At 32.6% G+C, this 18,748-nt stretch overlaps 1 protein-coding gene across 3 annotated transcripts in view; it reads right to left on the bottom strand.

The window, feature by feature from the left end:
* The window catches only part of LOC111426169 (uncharacterized), a 259,435-nt gene that overhangs the window by 1,275 nt on the left and 239,412 nt on the right, over positions 1-18,748 (bottom strand). For 2 of the 3 annotated variants that reach the window (XM_071196152.1, XM_023060561.2), the window contains 2 exons: positions 3,657-3,694; positions 10-90 (listed from right to left, as the gene is read on the bottom strand). In XM_071196152.1, coding sequence (XP_071052253.1) covers positions 31-90; positions 3,657-3,694 — 98 coding nt within the window. In that variant the 3' untranslated portion in view covers positions 10-30. The remainder of the gene's footprint in view (positions 1-9; positions 91-3,656; positions 3,695-18,748) is intronic. The other variant, XM_071196153.1, reaches the window with a different exon arrangement.

Raw genomic sequence — 18,748 nt, 5'->3', positions numbered from 1 at the left:
AATACTTACTAAAATATATATATAATGTTGTTAGAAGAAGTAAACAACTCGTGTGGCTGTTGAATGAGTTGTAAGCTTTACTATCTTGACCTGAAAAATAACAATAATAATTTAAGTAATTTAAAGAAAATTTTCTGTTAAAACAGAAAGATCATCGAGGATGCTCGCGACCGAGGCGCTACATTGGTACAACATTAATCAAAAAATTATCAGTTTTCATAGAAGCGTAGCTTAATTTATGACAACATGATTTTTTTGTTAATCTAATTTGCGTTTAAATCAAGTTTTCGAACCTAATTAACCCGAGGTTGCTTGTGGCCGAGGCGCTACATCGACACCATAGTATTGAAAAAAAAATTTTCAAAACCACGTAGTTTTGTTTATGAATTGTTTTATTAAATTGATTTGCTCACTTCAAGTTTTAGGATAAATGATGCACGATTTAAGCTAATTAAGCCGAAATCGCTTGTGGCCGAGGCGCTACATTGTTATGTGATCCCAAAGTAACAAATCTTGTTCTTGAAATATGACTATGAAAATTTCCCAAAGTGTTATCTTTCCAATGAACCGACTCGTTTTGAAAAATAACTTTTAGTTTTTGAGAAAACAATATTTGAAGTTTTGACAACATTTTCGATGTTGCAATTTTCATCGATAATTTTCAAAATTCGCTATAAAATTAATTTCTTGAAGGATTCTTGTGGAAATATCATCAATTATTAATTAAAGTATCCTCTTTTTATTGCAACAAGCCGTTTTGAAAAATCACTTTCAGTTGTTGAGAAATAAATTTTTGAAATGATCGACAATTTTTTCGAAATTTGCAATTTTCGCCGATTAAATTCATTTCTTGAAGGATCCTTGTAGAATTATCGCCAATTATTAATTAGCATCAAAAAAGTCCAGTGTATTACCAGTTTTTTACCAATCTTTCTCCTTTCTGTGAAGTCTCTTTTTGCTCTATTCAGCCTCTACTCGATTTTTTTCTTGTATTACCAGTCTCTTTTATCTTCCTCCAACTCTAATCCAGTCTATTTTTGTTATTACCAACCTTTTTGTAGTCTTTTTCCTTCCTATTCAGTCTCTGTCAAAACATTTTTTTCTTCCAGTACCGTTTCGTATGAGCAAAGAAATGGAAATCGGAATTAGCGGAGAGTCGATTTGTTATAGCTGCAGTATGCGGCATTATCATGGAGAAGGACTATGCCTGACACCTTCGCTTCCTCGCCCCCATCACCTCCCTCATCCATCTTTTGCTCTCGCCACCCTCTCGCAAAATCTGTTTCCTGTCCATTGCCTCCTCCTTTAGCTCACTACACCCTCTCAGCATGTGTTCCAGTGTGTCCCAATCCTCTCCACACAGCCTACACCACCTCTCCTCATTGCCACAGCGGAAGCTGGCCACCAATCGCTTCTCTTCATCATCTCCCTCCATCAATTTTGGCCGTTCCTCTGTCACTATCTCCCTATACCTTTCATTGTATCTCCCTTCTCGTATCTGTGACCTTCTTTTCTGCCTCTGTATATCTCTTTTTTCTCTTTCTAGTCTCTTTTATCTTCCGCCAACCTCAATCCAGCCTATTTCTGCTATTACCAACATTTTTGTAGTCTTTTTTCTTTCTGTTTAGTCTCTGTCAAAACATTCTTTTCTTCTATTACCTATTCCCAGTCTTATTTTCCTGTTTCCAACCTCAGTCCAGTGTATTAGCAGTTTTTTACCAATCTTTCTCCTTTCTGTGAAGTCTCTTTTTGCTCTATTCTGCCTCTACTCGATTTTTTTTCTTGTATTACCAGTCTCTTTTCTCATTCCAGTCTCTTTGATCTTCCTCCAACTCTAATCCAGTCTATTTTTGTTATTACCAACCTTTTTGTAGTCTTTTTCCTTTCATTCAGTCTCTGTCAAAACATTCTTTTCTTCTATTACCTATTCCCAGTCTTATTTTCCTGTTTCCAACCTCAGTCCAGTGTATTAGCAGTTTTTTACCAATCTTTCTCCTTTCTGTGAAGTCTCTTTTTGCTCTATTCAGCCTCTACTCGATTTTTTTTCTTGTATTACCAGTCTCTTTTATCTTCCTCCAACTCTAATCCAGTCTATTTTTGTTATTACCAACCTTTTTGTAGTCTTTTTCCTTTCTATTCAGTCTCTGTCAAAACATTTTTTTCTTCCAGTACCTATGCCCAGTCTTATTTTCATTTTTCCAACCTCATTCCAGTGTACTACTACTATTATCAGTCTTTTGCCAATCTTTCTCTTTTCTATGAAGTCTCTTTTTGCTCTTTTCAATCTCTTTCTTGTATTACCAGTCTCTTTTCTCTCTCTCCAGGCCTCATTTAGTCTATTTCTGCTATTACCAACTTTTTTCCAGTCTTTGTCCAAATATTTGTTTCTATTACCAGTCTCTGCTCAGTCTTCTTTACCTCTTTTCAACCTCAATCTAGTCTTTTTCCAATCTTTCTCCTTTCTGTCAAGTCCCTTTTTGCTCTTTCCAGTCCCTATCGTATCTCGTTCTTCTATTACCGGTAGAAGAAATCTATTTTTGCTCTCTCCAGACCCAATTCAGTCTATTTCTGCATATTAATTAGCATCAAAAAAGTTCATTTTGTATCTTTGATCCAAATAAGTTGACATCAGCTTTCTTATTAATTTCATTTTTATCGCAATAATGTGGCATATCACTTCAGAATAGCCGGATAGATATACCGGAAAAGCGGATATCCGGCCGAAGGGGATGCCGAATATCCGGATTTTCGTAAAATCACTATCCGTTTCATCATTACCAGAAACCAAACAGTTGAAGTACAATCATCATCATTAGCGCCTATCTCGAGTGACTTATCCGATATACTTCAAAATTATATTTTATGTTAATCATTTTGGGTCGATATTAGAGTTTTGTATATTGTTATCTTTGTCCTACGGGATAAGACTCGTGAGCAGAAGTATTCATGAGAGATCTAAGGTACAATTATTATCTTGTTCGAAAATGTATTCGCCAAAATTGTTGGCATTGTTATTCGGTGAACTTGGCTCTGTAGAGGCAACTTTGTTTTCTCCTGGTTAACAGTTAGGCTGACTCTCTTTCCAGCTTATTCCAGTGCGATGAAACATTCTTCCACGTCTCTTATATCATCGTCGTAGACATCATAATAACACAAAAAATGAAAAGATACAACGAAATAGTATCTTCTATTATTACTTTTGATCTCTTTCTTACTCTTGATCATGTATGATTTTGCAGTAAAGTTTTTTTATTCAGTGAAACTTAGGTTCAGCTGTTTTTTCATCACTTTAAAATTTTTTTGTGCATGTTTTTCTGTCTCTTGCACATTTTGGCTAATTCGACGGGCCTTCGCATGCTTTATAGTCTGGTTTTGCTTGCTATTGACTTATTCCTCCGTATTAGATTGCAAAGTGCACCTAATATTTTTGTTGCCTAATAGGTGACATTTCCAAGTACATATTTATTTCCCGCCGTTTTTTCGACGACCTCAACTTTACCAGTATTTGCAAGAGTGAATATGACAGAAAAAATCCTCAATACGCATCATCCTCCTTTTTCATGCCTTCATTTTTTCGCTCTAATCCTTCCTTTTCTTCTAACTATGCCAGCAATCGGATCCCATTTAATTTCAGTATCCAGAATTAATCTCATTACCTTTTTCTTTGTAAGCATCTTGCCATGTTCCATCCGCACTGAAATAAAATATGGTGTGATGAGTATTTAATAAAGTAATTAATGAGATTTTCGTTTAGCCGTATAATTGATTTTGTCAACCTGAAGTATTTTATACTGTGGATGTCAGAATCGATTCCTGCGGCACTCAACCAGTAGGCTATACTTTTCTCTACCCAAAACAATTAAATTTTGAAGCAACCCAACTCACACCCTAAGTAAGTTAACTCATTTCAACCCAACTTATTTAAACCCCACTAGATAGTATTAAAAGCCAAGTATCCTAGAATCTTAGATGAACGTAGCTTTTGCTCTTCCAATTCCAATGATCGGTGGGTAGCATAAGTAAGTGGAGAAGCGGCCATCTTGTCTAATATGCGCATGCGCTTAGGAGATTAAGGATTGGTGGGGGAACAGGTTATGACGTAGTTTGTGTTATAACTGTTGCATAACCGACTTACATCTCAACGAGTTCGCGCAAATACAATCCATTACAATTGAAAAGAAAACTAAGTCCACCCCAACGCCATTTCAACTCTTCCTTCCCCAATCTTCTTTATTTATTTATTATTTTCTTTGGAAATTCTGTAGGAGTGGTTCAATCCACAACTTGAATTGAATCTTTTTTTTATGATGAGTTTAAAATCAAAGTAAAAATAAGTTCTCCTTGGGCACGATGTCTTAAGTTAAGTTAAAAAGCAGAAGAAACTTTGCAGTCGGAGAGACGTACCTTGAAACTAATTAAAACTCGAAAATACTAATTCGGAACAATCAAAAGCACCGAGAGTCCCCGTAGTTCATCTACAATTAAACTCGGGTGCTGAAGAGAAGGATTTCGAGTCCGGTCCGAAGTCAAAGTTAGCAGGTGGTGACCGTCTTGCAATAGAGGGTCCCTTTTACAAAGCGAACTGCTGCAGTAACTTTGCACTGTATTATTAAACCGGAACTCTCCTCTCTATTTATTCACAAAAACAACATTGTTCTCGTAAACCGTTTCCGCTTCTATAATAATTGTTAACCGGATGTCGTTGATTATTTAACGATTTTTTGAATGATAAATTTAAACGTTTCGGATCAACGAAAATAAAATTGAAGTGCAACAACGTTTTACAACTTGAAGGGCCGTAAATTTCTTCTCATTTTATCGTTTAACACTTTAATTAATTATTAAAAGCCGTTCGTTTTTGATAGAAACAAAATGAAAGTTTAATTTAAAAAAATCTTTTACTTTATTTCTTATAAAGTACATCCGTCAGACGAAATTTGAACCTAGACAGAAGTTTAATTGTGTTTTTAATTAGCTCAAATAACCTTTGTTGGTTGCGAGTTTGCAAATGAAAACTTTATCTCTTTTATAACGTGGAGAATTTTTTTAATTTTTAATAAACTCTTTTCCTCCATAATATAGTATTATTTTTATTTTATTTTAATTCAAAAAAGATATACGGCACGTTTCTCTCTTCTCTTATTACGGTACATTAAACCAAAAGACTGTCACATTTTAAAAACTCGGTTTTGATAAAATTTACCGACACAATAAAAACAGTTAAAACAAAAAGCCCGGAATGAGGGCGATATGAAAAATGAAAAGTTCATCTCGACGTTTACACAAGATGATTTTATTTACATTTCTCTTTTTTTGCTTAACTTTCCGTATCGAAATAAATCTTTATTTTTTGAATATTTTTGGTTGATAAAAAAGGATTATTGTGTTAGATCCGATTTTTTCGGACTTTAATGTTATTTATGGGAAATAAAATATTTCCAACTTGATAATAAAAAGTTTGCGGCTCTAAATAACGAGAAAAATAAAAAAAAAGAATACACGGGAGAGTAAAGTGAAAACTTTTCTTAAGGGCGAGGTGCGGAAGTTGAGTTTCTTCCGCAAACACTAAATTTCTTTTTCGACTTTTTATCAAATTAGCCTACCCCTATATAAAGGTTTTTCTTGTTCTTAACTTTTCCCCGTAACTGTTCTACTTTTGATTTTTTTACATCTTAACTACGTTGAAATTTAATTAATATAATTTATTTTTATTTATTTTTTTTAAGATTTTCCTGTTTGTGTATATAGAATAAAGCAAGTTAAGTTAGCAAACAAACTCCCGGAAAGTATATCGCTCAAAAGAGGGGAGGCCCAAAGTTGCTCTTTACGTATTAGCTTCGGGTGTTTTGTATACTTGATAAAAATTCTGTCGAAAGTTGGGGCCAACCCCCGTCGTTATATTTGCATAATCGATATACACACGGCTACATGTTTCTGCAGAGTTTTATCTACTGACGCCTTCAAGCGTTTTGCCTCCGATCAATTTCTATTCTTAACCAAACTAAAAAAAAAACGATTTTTATCACAACTTTCATCATATCTTACCAAATTAGATAACAAAATCCTTAACACGTTAACTGCCAAGCATGAAATGTATTACAATTATCTTAATTAATAATATTTCTAAATAATCTTGATTTCTTTTTATTTAGGTTGGCGATAACAAAAATTGCGACAAAGTTTGCTGAAGATTTCTTCACGGTTTTCTTTTTACCGCGAGTTAAATGAAAAAAGTACCCGATTTTTGAGAGTGCCAGCAACTTTGTCTACTTTGCGATATACAGGACGTCGCGCCTTATTTCTTTACGTAGGTAAGATAAAGGCGCGACGTACTGTCTGATTTCAATAAACTTTACCGCGATTTTTTCCATCGAGCGGTTACGAAGATATCGATGTCTAAAGTGAGGGGCCTTGACTTTTTGCACGGATAGTAGTATAAAAGAGTTTTTATAGATTGGTAATTATTGATTAATTAAGTTAATTATAGTCTAAAATTGTTACAGGTTAAGTGCTTAGAAGAGCTTAGAGTGGTTGAAGAAAGAAAAACGAAGATTTTGAGATTAGAAACAAATAAACAAAGGTGGCGGAAAAAGTATTTTTAAAATTACTGGAATTATTTAATGATAACCTTATATTAGGAGCTTTCCTAGACATAGAGGAAGCGTTTGACAAAACCACCTTTAGAAGTATTAATTTGGCACTGGAATCTCGAAGAGTGCTATTGGTCATCGTGGGCTAGATGAAAACAATACCAGCAAGCAGAGTTGTTCTGATTAACCCTCAACTACTATACTGGGGTGTTTCGATACCCCAGACACCAGTTTTTGCTTCATATCTTTTAAACCAATTTTTTTATAATTATTTGGTTTTAGGTATTCTTCTACAACTTTGATATGTTTAATATAGCACTATCAGACATTTTTTATTTTTAACCATTTTTGGGAAAAGCAACGCTTGGGGTGGTCTGATACCCCACTATAGCAGTTGCGTTAGACTTTTTTTAAAAGGAGAATGATATCATTTAGAATTACATCTATATGAGTTAGTCACACTCTTTACTTATTAACGACGAAACGTAGATTATTTTTATTTACATTATTTGTAATTTTTTACAATTATCTCATATATTTCTTTCCAACTTGAACATTTCTTTCGACTGTTTATAATTAGCGTCGGGGAATATATATAATATATTTGACAACACAATTCGTACATATGTGATTCCCCGGTGTTTTGTATTCTATATAAAGCGACCAAGAGGTTCCATTTCATTTATTCGGCAATCTTTGTCATCGCAGTTTCGTTGTGAGTTTTGTCCTTAGAAAAGTTCGTGAGTTGAAATCTTAGTGTACAAAATAATGAATCGGTTTTTGTCAAACGAACAAGTTGAAAAACTTGTCGAGAACTTTTATGATGATGTGGATGTTGAAGATGAACTTGAAAATGAACAAGACAGCGACCTTAGTGATGCATCAAGCGAACATATAATACCGACACGGATGAAGCAGAAGATGAAGTAAACGAGAAGAGTAGAGCAGTTTACGATCTCCCAGGGAAAGCAATTTTTTTTTATGGCAAAAATAGATGCAAGTGGTCAAAAGTTTCTTCCAGAACTCGACAGGAGAACATAATATATCTTCCAGGCCTAAAAAATAACGCACCTGTGAAACCCCCCAAAAGCCCTTTAGAATGTTGGTCACTTTTGATAACAGATGAAATCATATCTGAAATTTTGGAACACACCAACTCTAAAATTACAGATTTAAGTGTAAGCTACGGTCCCACAGCTACATTTGTGGGACATATAGACGAGATAGAATTGAAAGCATTTCTGGGTTTGATGCTCCTAGCAGGAGTATGCAAATCCAACCATGAAGACGTGAACTTTAGGGAGAGATATATTTCGTGGGACTATGCCCAAGGAGAGATTTCTATTTCTGTTAATCGCTTTGTGGTTTGATGACTGGACTTCCCGACAGGAAAGAATTGAAAGTGGGGACAAACTAGCTGCAATTTCCAAAATATATGATATATTTAACGCCCAATGTAAAAAAAATTACTCATGTAGTGAGTAATGAAATGTTAGTTGGTTTCAGAGGAAAATGCTCCTTCCGACAGTTCATTAAAAGTAAACCACGAAAATATGGATTGAAAATAATGTGCTTATGTGATGCAAAAACGCATTATTTGCTAAATTCTATATATATTGCGGAAAAACCAAAGAACCAAATCCAAAGAAATTGTCAGTCCCCACTCAAAGTACTCTAAAGTTAGTAGAACCTATTAGGAACACCAACCGAAATGTCACGGGAGACAACTGGTTTAGTTCCATTGAATTAATGAAGGAACTGAGAGATATTGGTCTAACGTATGTCGGTACCTTACGAAAGAACAAGCGGGAGGTTCCTCCGCAATTCCTCCCAAGCAGACATCGTGAACAGGTATCATCTATTTTTGGATTTACACGTAATGAAACAATAGTATCATATGTACCTAAGAAGAATAGATCGGTTATACTGGTTTCAACTATGCACCATGCGTCAAATGTAGAAGAAAACGGGAAGCCTGGGATCATTAATTTTTATAATTCTACAAAGGGTGGAGTGGACGCTCTAGATCAACACTGCGCGACTTATTCTTGTCAAAGAAGAACTAAAAGGTGGCCTATAACTGTATTTGGTGCTATTATTGACATTGCAAGATCGAACAGTTTTATACTTTACCTATCGGCTTCCCAAGCAAATATCAAAACATCACGATGTAAATTCACAATTGATCTTGCCAAATCGTTGATTCATGATTATGTAAAACGTAGACTTGAAGCAAAAGAATTGACAAGGGATCTGAGGTGTATAATTAAAAATATACTGGACGATGGTGTACCTAACAGAAGCCAACTCGAACTTCCAAATCAACCCGGACCTGTAAACCGTGTATGTTCCAGTTCTTATGGCCGTTGCTATATGTGTTCTAGGAAACAAGACCGCAAAATCAAAACAACCTGTCAAATATGCAAGAAGAATGTTTGTAAAAACCATTCTAATAGTTTTGTGCACTGTAATAATTGTAACGAGAAGAGGTAGTAATATTCTACTACTAATATTCGATTTTTCGTTGCTTTTTTCCCAGTTCAAACATGCTCGTTCTTTTTTTTGTTTTTTATGTTGACCTTGTTTTTTTTGCTACAAAAACTAGGGTACATGTTCCTAAACTCATATGCAATACATCATAAAACAATATTTTTAGTTTATTATGCAGTATTTTTATATTAAAGAAGGTAACGATTTATTTTGTTTGTATTTATATGAAGTTATTAAAGTTTATTTATTTCGATCCCTTGTAATGACAATAAATTTTATGTTGCTTATAATGTTTCTATATACATCCAACGTGAACACCTATGTCATAAAACATAAAAATTGTAAAGCATATTTTTTTATTTTTAAATATATATTGGGGTGTTTAAACACCCCACTATAGTATTTACGTGTATTAAAACAACGATAGTACCTACGGGTTAAGGTGAAAGGTCATACAGCACAGAGAGCTGGGGTTAGAGGTGTGAAGAGCATAATCTCACTGTAATTCCTAAAAAGACTGAGATTGGGATACTTAACACCACCTCATTTCTGCTACAGTACATTAATTTTTGCTGCAGAAATGAAATATCTTTGTGTTATCTTGGACAAAGGACTGACTTCGAAATCACACATTAGCTGTAAAACCTCAATTCGACTCATCCAATATCGAAGCGCAATTGGGACTACATGGAGATTAAATCCGAGGGTTACAATGTAGATCTACACTTCTGTGGTAAGACCCATGGTAGCCCACGGAGCCATATTTTGGTGCTCAGCATTAAAACATGCATACAAGTCTAACAGTTATATGCTGAAAGTGCTGCCCCTAGATATTTTTATCAAGGAGGTGGCCGTGATATCATTGCTTCGATGGCGATCGAACAACCCCTCCTTGAAGCTCGCAGATTACATCACACCTTTTTTCTTAAACAGGCCACACTTTGGCATTGAGACGATACCTCAGAACAACTTTAGTACAGGTAAAATGCTGACCATCTACACTGCTCAAAGAAGGCTAAGTCGTACTGTACGACTGCTCAGGTCGAAATAACTCGACTCCAAAAAAATTTGGCAGAAACGTTGTAATCTTTACTGACAGTAGACATGCTAATTCGCATCTAAGACAATTCAAATTAATCCATAATACACGAACATATAAAATTTATTACTCAACGTATAGAAATTATAAATTAAAATTATACAAGAAAAATATCAATAATTGACTTCACTATCAAAGTGTTTTGATATCATCTGCAATATCATATTTCCCGTTATAATACGGTAAGTTATAACAAATTGGTCCCCATTCCGTACAATAAATGACGGCTACTAACGTAGCAAAGGCATAAACTCCAGCACTCGGTAGTAAATATTTAAATTTTTCAGTTTTTGCACCAACGTTTTTTATAAACTTCCCCGAAGAATCTCCGGATTTCGCTTGCGATATTTTTCGTTTGCAAAAATCTTGCAGTTTTTGACACGTCCCTTTGGGGTTGCTTTTTTTGCACGGTTTTTGTTGGCACGAATTTTGCTTGCAAGGATCTCGCTTCTTCTTGCACGTGGACTTATCCCGAAATCCTAATAATCGCTTAATTAAACCCGACGAACCTAACATTTTCGAATAAAATAATTTTTTCGCGGATCACAAAAAAAACGCGATGAAATATAATTGTCAATTAAATTTGTCAATTAACCTTTCAATACGCGCGATTCAATTTTTCGAAAAAATAATAATTATGCTAAACCCTGAATTTACTGTTGAACAAAGAAAACGATAAAGTTCAAGGCTGCATATGATTAAAGCAGAGTAGATAGCATTACATCGAGATAAGTAGAAAATCTAAAGAAGTAACAGGAACCTGTAGTTGAAGGATGGGCTTGATTATCAATGAAGCAAAGATAAAGTTTATGACAGTTACTTTGAGGCTGTTGCAGAATTCCAGTACCTAGCAACATCATCGATGTAGATAAGAATATAACTGCAGAAATTAAGAAACACATCTTATGAGCGAATAAATGCTATTTTGGTCCAAGATCTATTTTGAAGACTCTAACAAAAAAAGATGAATCAAACTTTAGATGAAACAACTTTTGTACAAAATGTTTTTTATAAAGTTGATACCTGCCAAGATATATACTATATTCCATACATAATGGGCACCCTGTATACATATGACGTTGTGTATTGTTATATAGGTGTCCCGTACGTAAATTTCTTATATGGTTACTAGATGGCGCTGTACACCGATATATACAGGATAACCCGTATCTTCCGCATCAGAGCAATACATATACAGGTATACACATTTTTTTATGTTAATAATCCATGGCGTTAAAAAGTTGTTATAAAAAAATCAAAGGGGTTGTGAATTTTATCCCCTTAGAGGGCGCTAGGGAAGTTTAAGGTATGGTTGAAAATACGATATTAACCAGTAGTACATACATACAAAATTTCAAATTCTTTGGTTTACTTATTCCCAAAATAAGAGATAAAATATAAATTTTTAGCTCAACTTTGACAGCTCATAGCTCAAAAACAAAAGAGTTGCGACCGTATGTTTATATAAAAAACTTGTGTTATTTTGGCAAGTACTACGTCTTAGTAAAGTTTTCCGATTAAAAACTGAACCATCCTGTATATAACATTTTTTTGAGGTTATCTTAATAATTATTGCTCGAATCAAAAAATTTTTCGAACAAATCTTATTTAGAATCGAGCCAGCAACAACTTTCATTAAAACAGTTTTTTCGAATAATCGAAATTATAGAATCTTACAATTAAATTTCCCTGTGAAGAGTACGATGAAAATTTAATTTTATCAAAAATTGTTTCAGATAAAATTTGTTTAAAATACATTTTATAATCGTTCATTTTAATAAAAAAATTTGATATGGTTACTAGATGGCGCTGTACACCGATATATAACATATATATAACATTTTTTTTGAGGTTATCTTAATAATTATTGCTCGAATCAAAAAATTTTTCGAACAAATCTTATTTAAAATCGAGCCAGCAACAACTTTCATTACAACAGTTTTTTCGAATAATCGAAATTATAGAATCTTACAATTAAATTTCCCTGTGAAGAGTACGATGAAAATTTAATTTTATCAAAAATTGTTTCAGATAAAATTTGTTTAAAATACATTTTATAATCGATTATTTTAATAAAAATTTTTGATATGGTTACTAGATGGCGCTGTACACCGATATATAACATATATATATAACATTTTTTTGAGGTTATCTTAATAATTATTGCTCGAATCAAAAAATTTTTCGAACAAATCTTATTTAGAATCGAGCCAGCAACAACTTTCATTAAAACAGTTTTTTCGAATAATCGAAATTATAGAATCTTACAATTAAATTTCCCTGTGAAGAGTACGATGAAAATTTAATTTTATCAAAAATTGTTTCAGATAAAATTTGTTTAAAATACATTTTATAATCGTTCATTTTAATAAAAAAATTTGATATGGTTACTAGATGGCGCTGTACACCGATATATAACATATATATAACATTTTTTTGAGGTTATCTTAATAATTATTGCTCGAATCAAAAAATTTTTCGAACAAATCTTATTTAAAATCGAGCCAGCAACAACTTTCATTAAAACAGTTTTTTCGAATAATCGAAATTATAGAAACTTACAATTAAATTTCCCTGTGAAGAGTACGATAAAAATTTAATTTTATCAAAAATTGTTTCAGATAAAATTTGTTTAAAATACATTTTATAATCGATTATTTTAATAAAAAATTTTGATATGGTTACTAGATGGCGCTGTACACCCATATATAACATATATATATAACATTTTTTTGGGGTTATCTTAATAATTATTGCTCGAATCAAAAAATTTTTCGAACAAATCATATTTAAAATCGAGCCAGCAACAACTTTCATTACAACAGTTTTTTCGAATAATCGAAATTATAGAATCTTACAATTAAATTTCCCTGTGAAGAGTACGATGAAAATTTAATTTTATCAAAAATTGTTTCATATAAAATTTGTTTAACATACATTTTATAATCGATTGTTTTAATAAAAAATTTTGATATGGTTACTAGATGGCGCTGTACACCGATATATAACATATAAATAACATTTTTTTGAGGTTATCTTAATAATTATTGCTCGAATCAAAACATTTTTCGAACAAATCTTATTTAGAATCGAGCCAGCAACAACTTTCATTAAAACAGTTTTTTCGAATAATCGAAATTATAGAAACTTACAATTAAATTTCCCTGTGAAGAGTACGATGAAAATTTAATTTTATCAAAAATTGTTTCAGATAAAATTTGTTTAAAATACATTTTATAATCGATTATTTTAATAAAAATTTTTGATATGGTTACTAGATGGCGCTGTACACCGATATATAACATATATATATAACATTTTTTTGAGGTTATCTTAATAATTATTGCTCGAATCAAAAAATTTTTCGAACAAATCTTATTTAAAATCGAGCCAGCAACAACTTTCATTAAAACAGTTTTTTCGAATAATCGAAATTATAGAAACTTACAATTAAATTTCCCTGTGAAGAGTATGATGAAAATTTAATTTTATCAAAAATTGTTTCAGATAAAATTTGTTTAAAATACATTTTATAATCGATTATTTTAATAAAAATTTTTGATATGGTTACTAGATGGCGCTGTACACCGATATATAACATATATATATAACATTTTTTTGAGGTTATCTTAATAATTATTGCTCGAATCAAAAAATTTTTCGAACAAATCTTATTTAGAATCGAGCCAGCAACAACTTTCATTAAAACAGTTTTTTCGAATAATCGAAATTATAGAATCTTACAATTAAATTTCCCTGTGAAGAGTACGATGAAAATTTAATTTTATCAAAAATTGTTTCAGATAAAATTTGTTTAAAATACATTTTATAATCGTTCATTTTAATAAAAAAATTTGATATGGTTACTAGATGGCGCTGTACACCGATATATAACATATATATAACATTTTTTTGAGGTTATCTTAATAATTATTGCTCGAATCAAAAAATTTTTCGAACAAATCTTATTTAAAATCGAGCCAGCAACAACTTTCATTAAAACAGTTTTTTCGAATAATCGAAATTATAGAAACTTACAATTAAATTTCCCTGTGAAGAGTACGATGAAAATTTAATTTTATCAAAAATTGTTTCAGATAAAATTTGTTTAAAATACATTTTATAATCGATTATTTTAATAAAAAATTTTGATATGGTTACTAGATGGCGCTGTACACCCATATATAACATATATATATAACATTTTTTTGGGGTTATCTTAATAATTATTGCTCGAATCAAAAAATTTTTCGAACAAATCATATTTAAAATCGAGCCAGCAACAACTTTCATTACAACAGTTTTTTCGAATAATCGAAATTATAGAATCTTACAATTAAATTTCCCTGTGAAGAGTACGATGAAAATTTAATTTTATCAAAAATTGTTTCATATAAAATTTGTTTAACATACATTTTATAATCGATTGTTTTAATAAAAAATTTTGATATGGTTACTAGATGGCGCTGTACACCGATATATAACATATAAATAACATTTTTTTGAGGTTATCTTAATAATTATTGCTCGAATCAAAACATTTTTCGAACAAATCTTATTTAGAATCGAGCCAGCAACAACTTTCATTAAAACAGTTTTTTCGAATAATCGAAATTATAGAAACTTACAATTAAATTTCCCTGTGAAGAGTACGATGAAAATTTAATTTTATCAAAAATTGTTTCAGATAAAATTTGTTTAAAATACATTTTATAATCGATTATTTTAATAAAAATTTTTGATATGGTTACTAGATGGCGCTGTACACCGATATATAACATATATATATAACATTTTTTTGAGGTTATCTTAATAATTATTGCTCGAATCAAAAAATTTTTCGAACAAATCTTATTTAAAATCGAGCCAGCAACAACTTTCATTAAAACAGTTTTTTCGAATAATCGAAATTATAGAAACTTACAATTAAATTTCCCTGTGAAGAGTATGATGAAAATTTAATTTTATCAAAAATTGTTTCAGATAAAATTTGTTTAAAATACATTTCATAATCGTTCATTTTAATAAAAATTTTTGATATGGTTACTAGATGGCGCTCTATACTGATATATGTATATCCATATACAGGGTGGTTCAGATTTTAATAAGGAAAATTTTTCTAGAAGATAGTACTTGGATGGAGAAGTATGTATGATGATATATATATCATACATAGATTTTCATTCATGTAAATATGATTATTCAACATAGTTGGATATAATAATAATTATTCCAGTCTTGAATTATTTCTTTCACGTGATTCTTAAAAGATGAGATTTGTTTCTTTTTTATTTTTCATTACGAATCTAATAAAATCCTAGATTTTTCATCAGACCCTTTTTAATAGGGAGAAATCCTTTCATATCCTTCTTTTATTCCGGGTCAAAGTGCAGGGTTTTTGAAAAAAAAACTCCAACGAGATATAAACTTCAATTCCGGTGTTCACACGTCGAGGTTTCATAACAAAGTTAATTAAAAAAGTTGACACGGTGCGATGATCGCGGTGATTCCGTAGCTTTCGTCGTCGAAAGCTCGAAAAGGGGGTCGAAAGGTTTTTTAGTTTTTTATTACTACATAGTATACGTAACTAGTACGAATCTGCGGCGTTTGCGAAAAAGCTCCGATATTCTTGATATCCGAGAACAACTATTCGCAGTTCCGGCGACCGTCCAATCTAGGAAATGCACCCGAAATGGCCCCTCTAAGTTCTAAACGTTCCGGTTCCGGTCCAAAGCGGGTTGAATTATTAAAGAAGCTGAACACGCTGTGTTGGTCGGTAAACCCACTCATTCGGCATCTGTTTAATTTTAAATTCATGAAAAGCTCCGTACTACCTAGCACTGTGTAGTAACAGCAGCCGTAGCCGCGAGGTTTAATAAAAATTAACCGGGATTTGTGATATACACTCTCTGCTGCGCATTTTGGTATATTCTCGCTCAACATTAATTTACTCATTCAATCGTGATTTATTACGTGAATTAGATGGATTCAATTTTAAGAATTAAATTATGTATAAACCCAAATAAACGCGTGTTTTGTATGCACCCGAAGTCGATAATAACAATAATTTATCACCCCCTTCTTGAAAACCCTATGATAAATATGCAAATCTCCTCTTCTCCGTTCAACCCTTAAAAAAAAATAAAAAAGAAAAGACGACTTTGCGATAGCGACCATTTCCCATGATTTACATACTCGGATACCGTATTTATAGTTTAAGCCGTGAGAAATTGGCTTATGAATAAAAATAAAAATTAAAGATGGCATTTTTTGGAATTTGTTTTCGGTGTTTTAAATTCAGATTATATCCGAGTTACTCTACCGAGAACACGACGTCCTCACGTTTTTAAAAAGGGACATGATTAATGCATTTCGCATTGTACATTGTTTCCTACTTTGAAATGCCGTAGGTGAAATTTTATAGAGCTGAAAAAGAGGATGACGTACGCGAGACGTTATTTTCGTTGGGATTTATACTCTATCTAAAGGGTGTTGTTGCTTGCGGATGATGGATTGAGATACGCGAAGGATAAAAATAAGATTTTATAAAATAAAAAACTTGTCATAAAAAATTTAGCACTGAATAACACGTCTGAAGACTAAATACTTGCTCCATTCACTTATATATACGTAATTTTAATTTTCTTTTGTGCCTAAGATATTCAAAATGATCTAAGGAACATGATGAGTACAACAATTAAAATTTGGCAGTAGAAAAAAAAATTACGCGATCATTTCCTCAGCACTAAATTTGCAATTTTAATTTTTTTTTTTTTTTTTGTTCCTAAGATATTCAAAATGATCTAAAGAACACGATGAGTACACACAATTCAAATTTGGCAGTAGAAAAAAAAATTACACGAACATTTCCTCAGCACTAAATTTGCAACTTTAAATTTTGAAAATTTTTTGTTTCTAAAATATGTAAAACGTTCTTTGTAACACGACTAATACACACATTTCAATTTTGGCATTGACAAAAATATGTTCCTCAACTTGTAAATTCGCAATTTTCATTCTTTTTATTCCTTTTTTGTTCCTAAAATGTTCAAAATGGCCGAAGGAACACGTATTTTAATAATACACACTTTTAAACGTAAATAATCGATTAGAAATGAAGCAAGGAAACGTCATTAAACTACCAATAAGAATTTGACGTCATTGTCTTTGTAGCAGATGGCTATTTCCAAGTTGTGGCGACAAACGTTTCACTCAGTTTGATATTGGTCGCTTTCGAAAACAAGTAGTCCAACGGAATTATTTAACCGGCTCAATCACGATATCGCGACACGTTGAAACCGAACTCAATCGTACTACTCGAACCAGGTGCATTAGCTGAATGAATTATTCATTCCGTTACCACTAATTGCCTTCAAAGTTTAATCCTTTCGAGCGGTATCGATCTCCCGGTGCCGTTAAAAAATGTTTCTTGGTTCGATTTTATGTCACCAATGACTCTTGATTCATTTTTTGTACGAAATCCCGCATCTAAAGGAGATAGGCGAGGGATCCCGCAGGACGTCGGAGGAATCCGGCATGATTAATACCCGGTTTAAATTCAGCCTGGACCTATTACGGTCGTTATTGCGGACATTAAACGGCCCTATCCGTCAGTGGCCCAACTCTATTATTAATAAATTAGATCCGGCCCGCCTTCGTAGGCTCCCGGATTTGGCCCGGAGATTAGAACCGTTTGAATTATGATATTTCGTCTTTTGGGGCCATCACAGAATCTCCACAATCAAATAATAAAATTTTTATTTTCTTGGTCTCTGTAAATGACATCCACCTTTTTGAACGTAATAAAGAAGAAAACAATTAAGGACACTTGGCACCCTACGCGGTCGGTGTTCGACATAATTATTTAAGTTTTGAGGGGGCACAAAAGGAGAAGGCCCCATTGTTTTCGTGCCCTTTGTCCGAGGGCACTTTAAATCCGAACGCCGCGAAACTTGGACGAAGACGCCGTCTTTGGAATCGTTTTATTTCTTTCGCAGCTTTCTTCTCGTCCAACCCCCTTTTGTCTTACCTAACTGTTAATTTAACCCCGGCCTCGTTTACTAAATAGAAATCGAGATTACAGAAAAATAATAATACCAAAATTAATTCGTGTTAGAAGTTAGAAATTAGTGTTATTCAACGCTGACGTCACGAACGGTCCTTCAAGCTGCGGTTCAGATACCGAGTCACTATTTGTGCGTTATGTGGAGGTGCATCTTGTTGAAACCACGTCGATTTTTTTAATGCGTCTAGCAAAACATTGAGCAGTTCAGGAAGGTTGTTTTGCAAACATTCTAGGTCACTTTGTTTAGCTTGCATACTATTCCATTATTATGGAAACTACTTTTGTTGCACCACAGATTGTTATTGAGAATGTTGCACCTTTATGCCAAAACTAAAAATTAAGCCAAGACAGATATCGTCGCCTTGTTGTAAATGTTGAACAAAATTGCATTTATACGGCAAAAATTTATTTGTTTTTTAATTTCGATGACATGTACCAGAAATTTGTATGTTTTCTTAGTTGCCGCAATGATTTATGCGAGTTGAAATTCATTATTTGCAAGAC

This window comes from Onthophagus taurus, chromosome 5, assembly GCF_036711975.1.
Source record: "Onthophagus taurus isolate NC chromosome 5, IU_Otau_3.0, whole genome shotgun sequence".
NCBI classification, from domain to species: domain Eukaryota; kingdom Metazoa; phylum Arthropoda; class Insecta; order Coleoptera; family Scarabaeidae; genus Onthophagus; species Onthophagus taurus.
The sequence above is the reverse complement of the archived record's forward strand: the minus strand, read 5'-3'. Positions and strand labels throughout refer to the sequence as shown.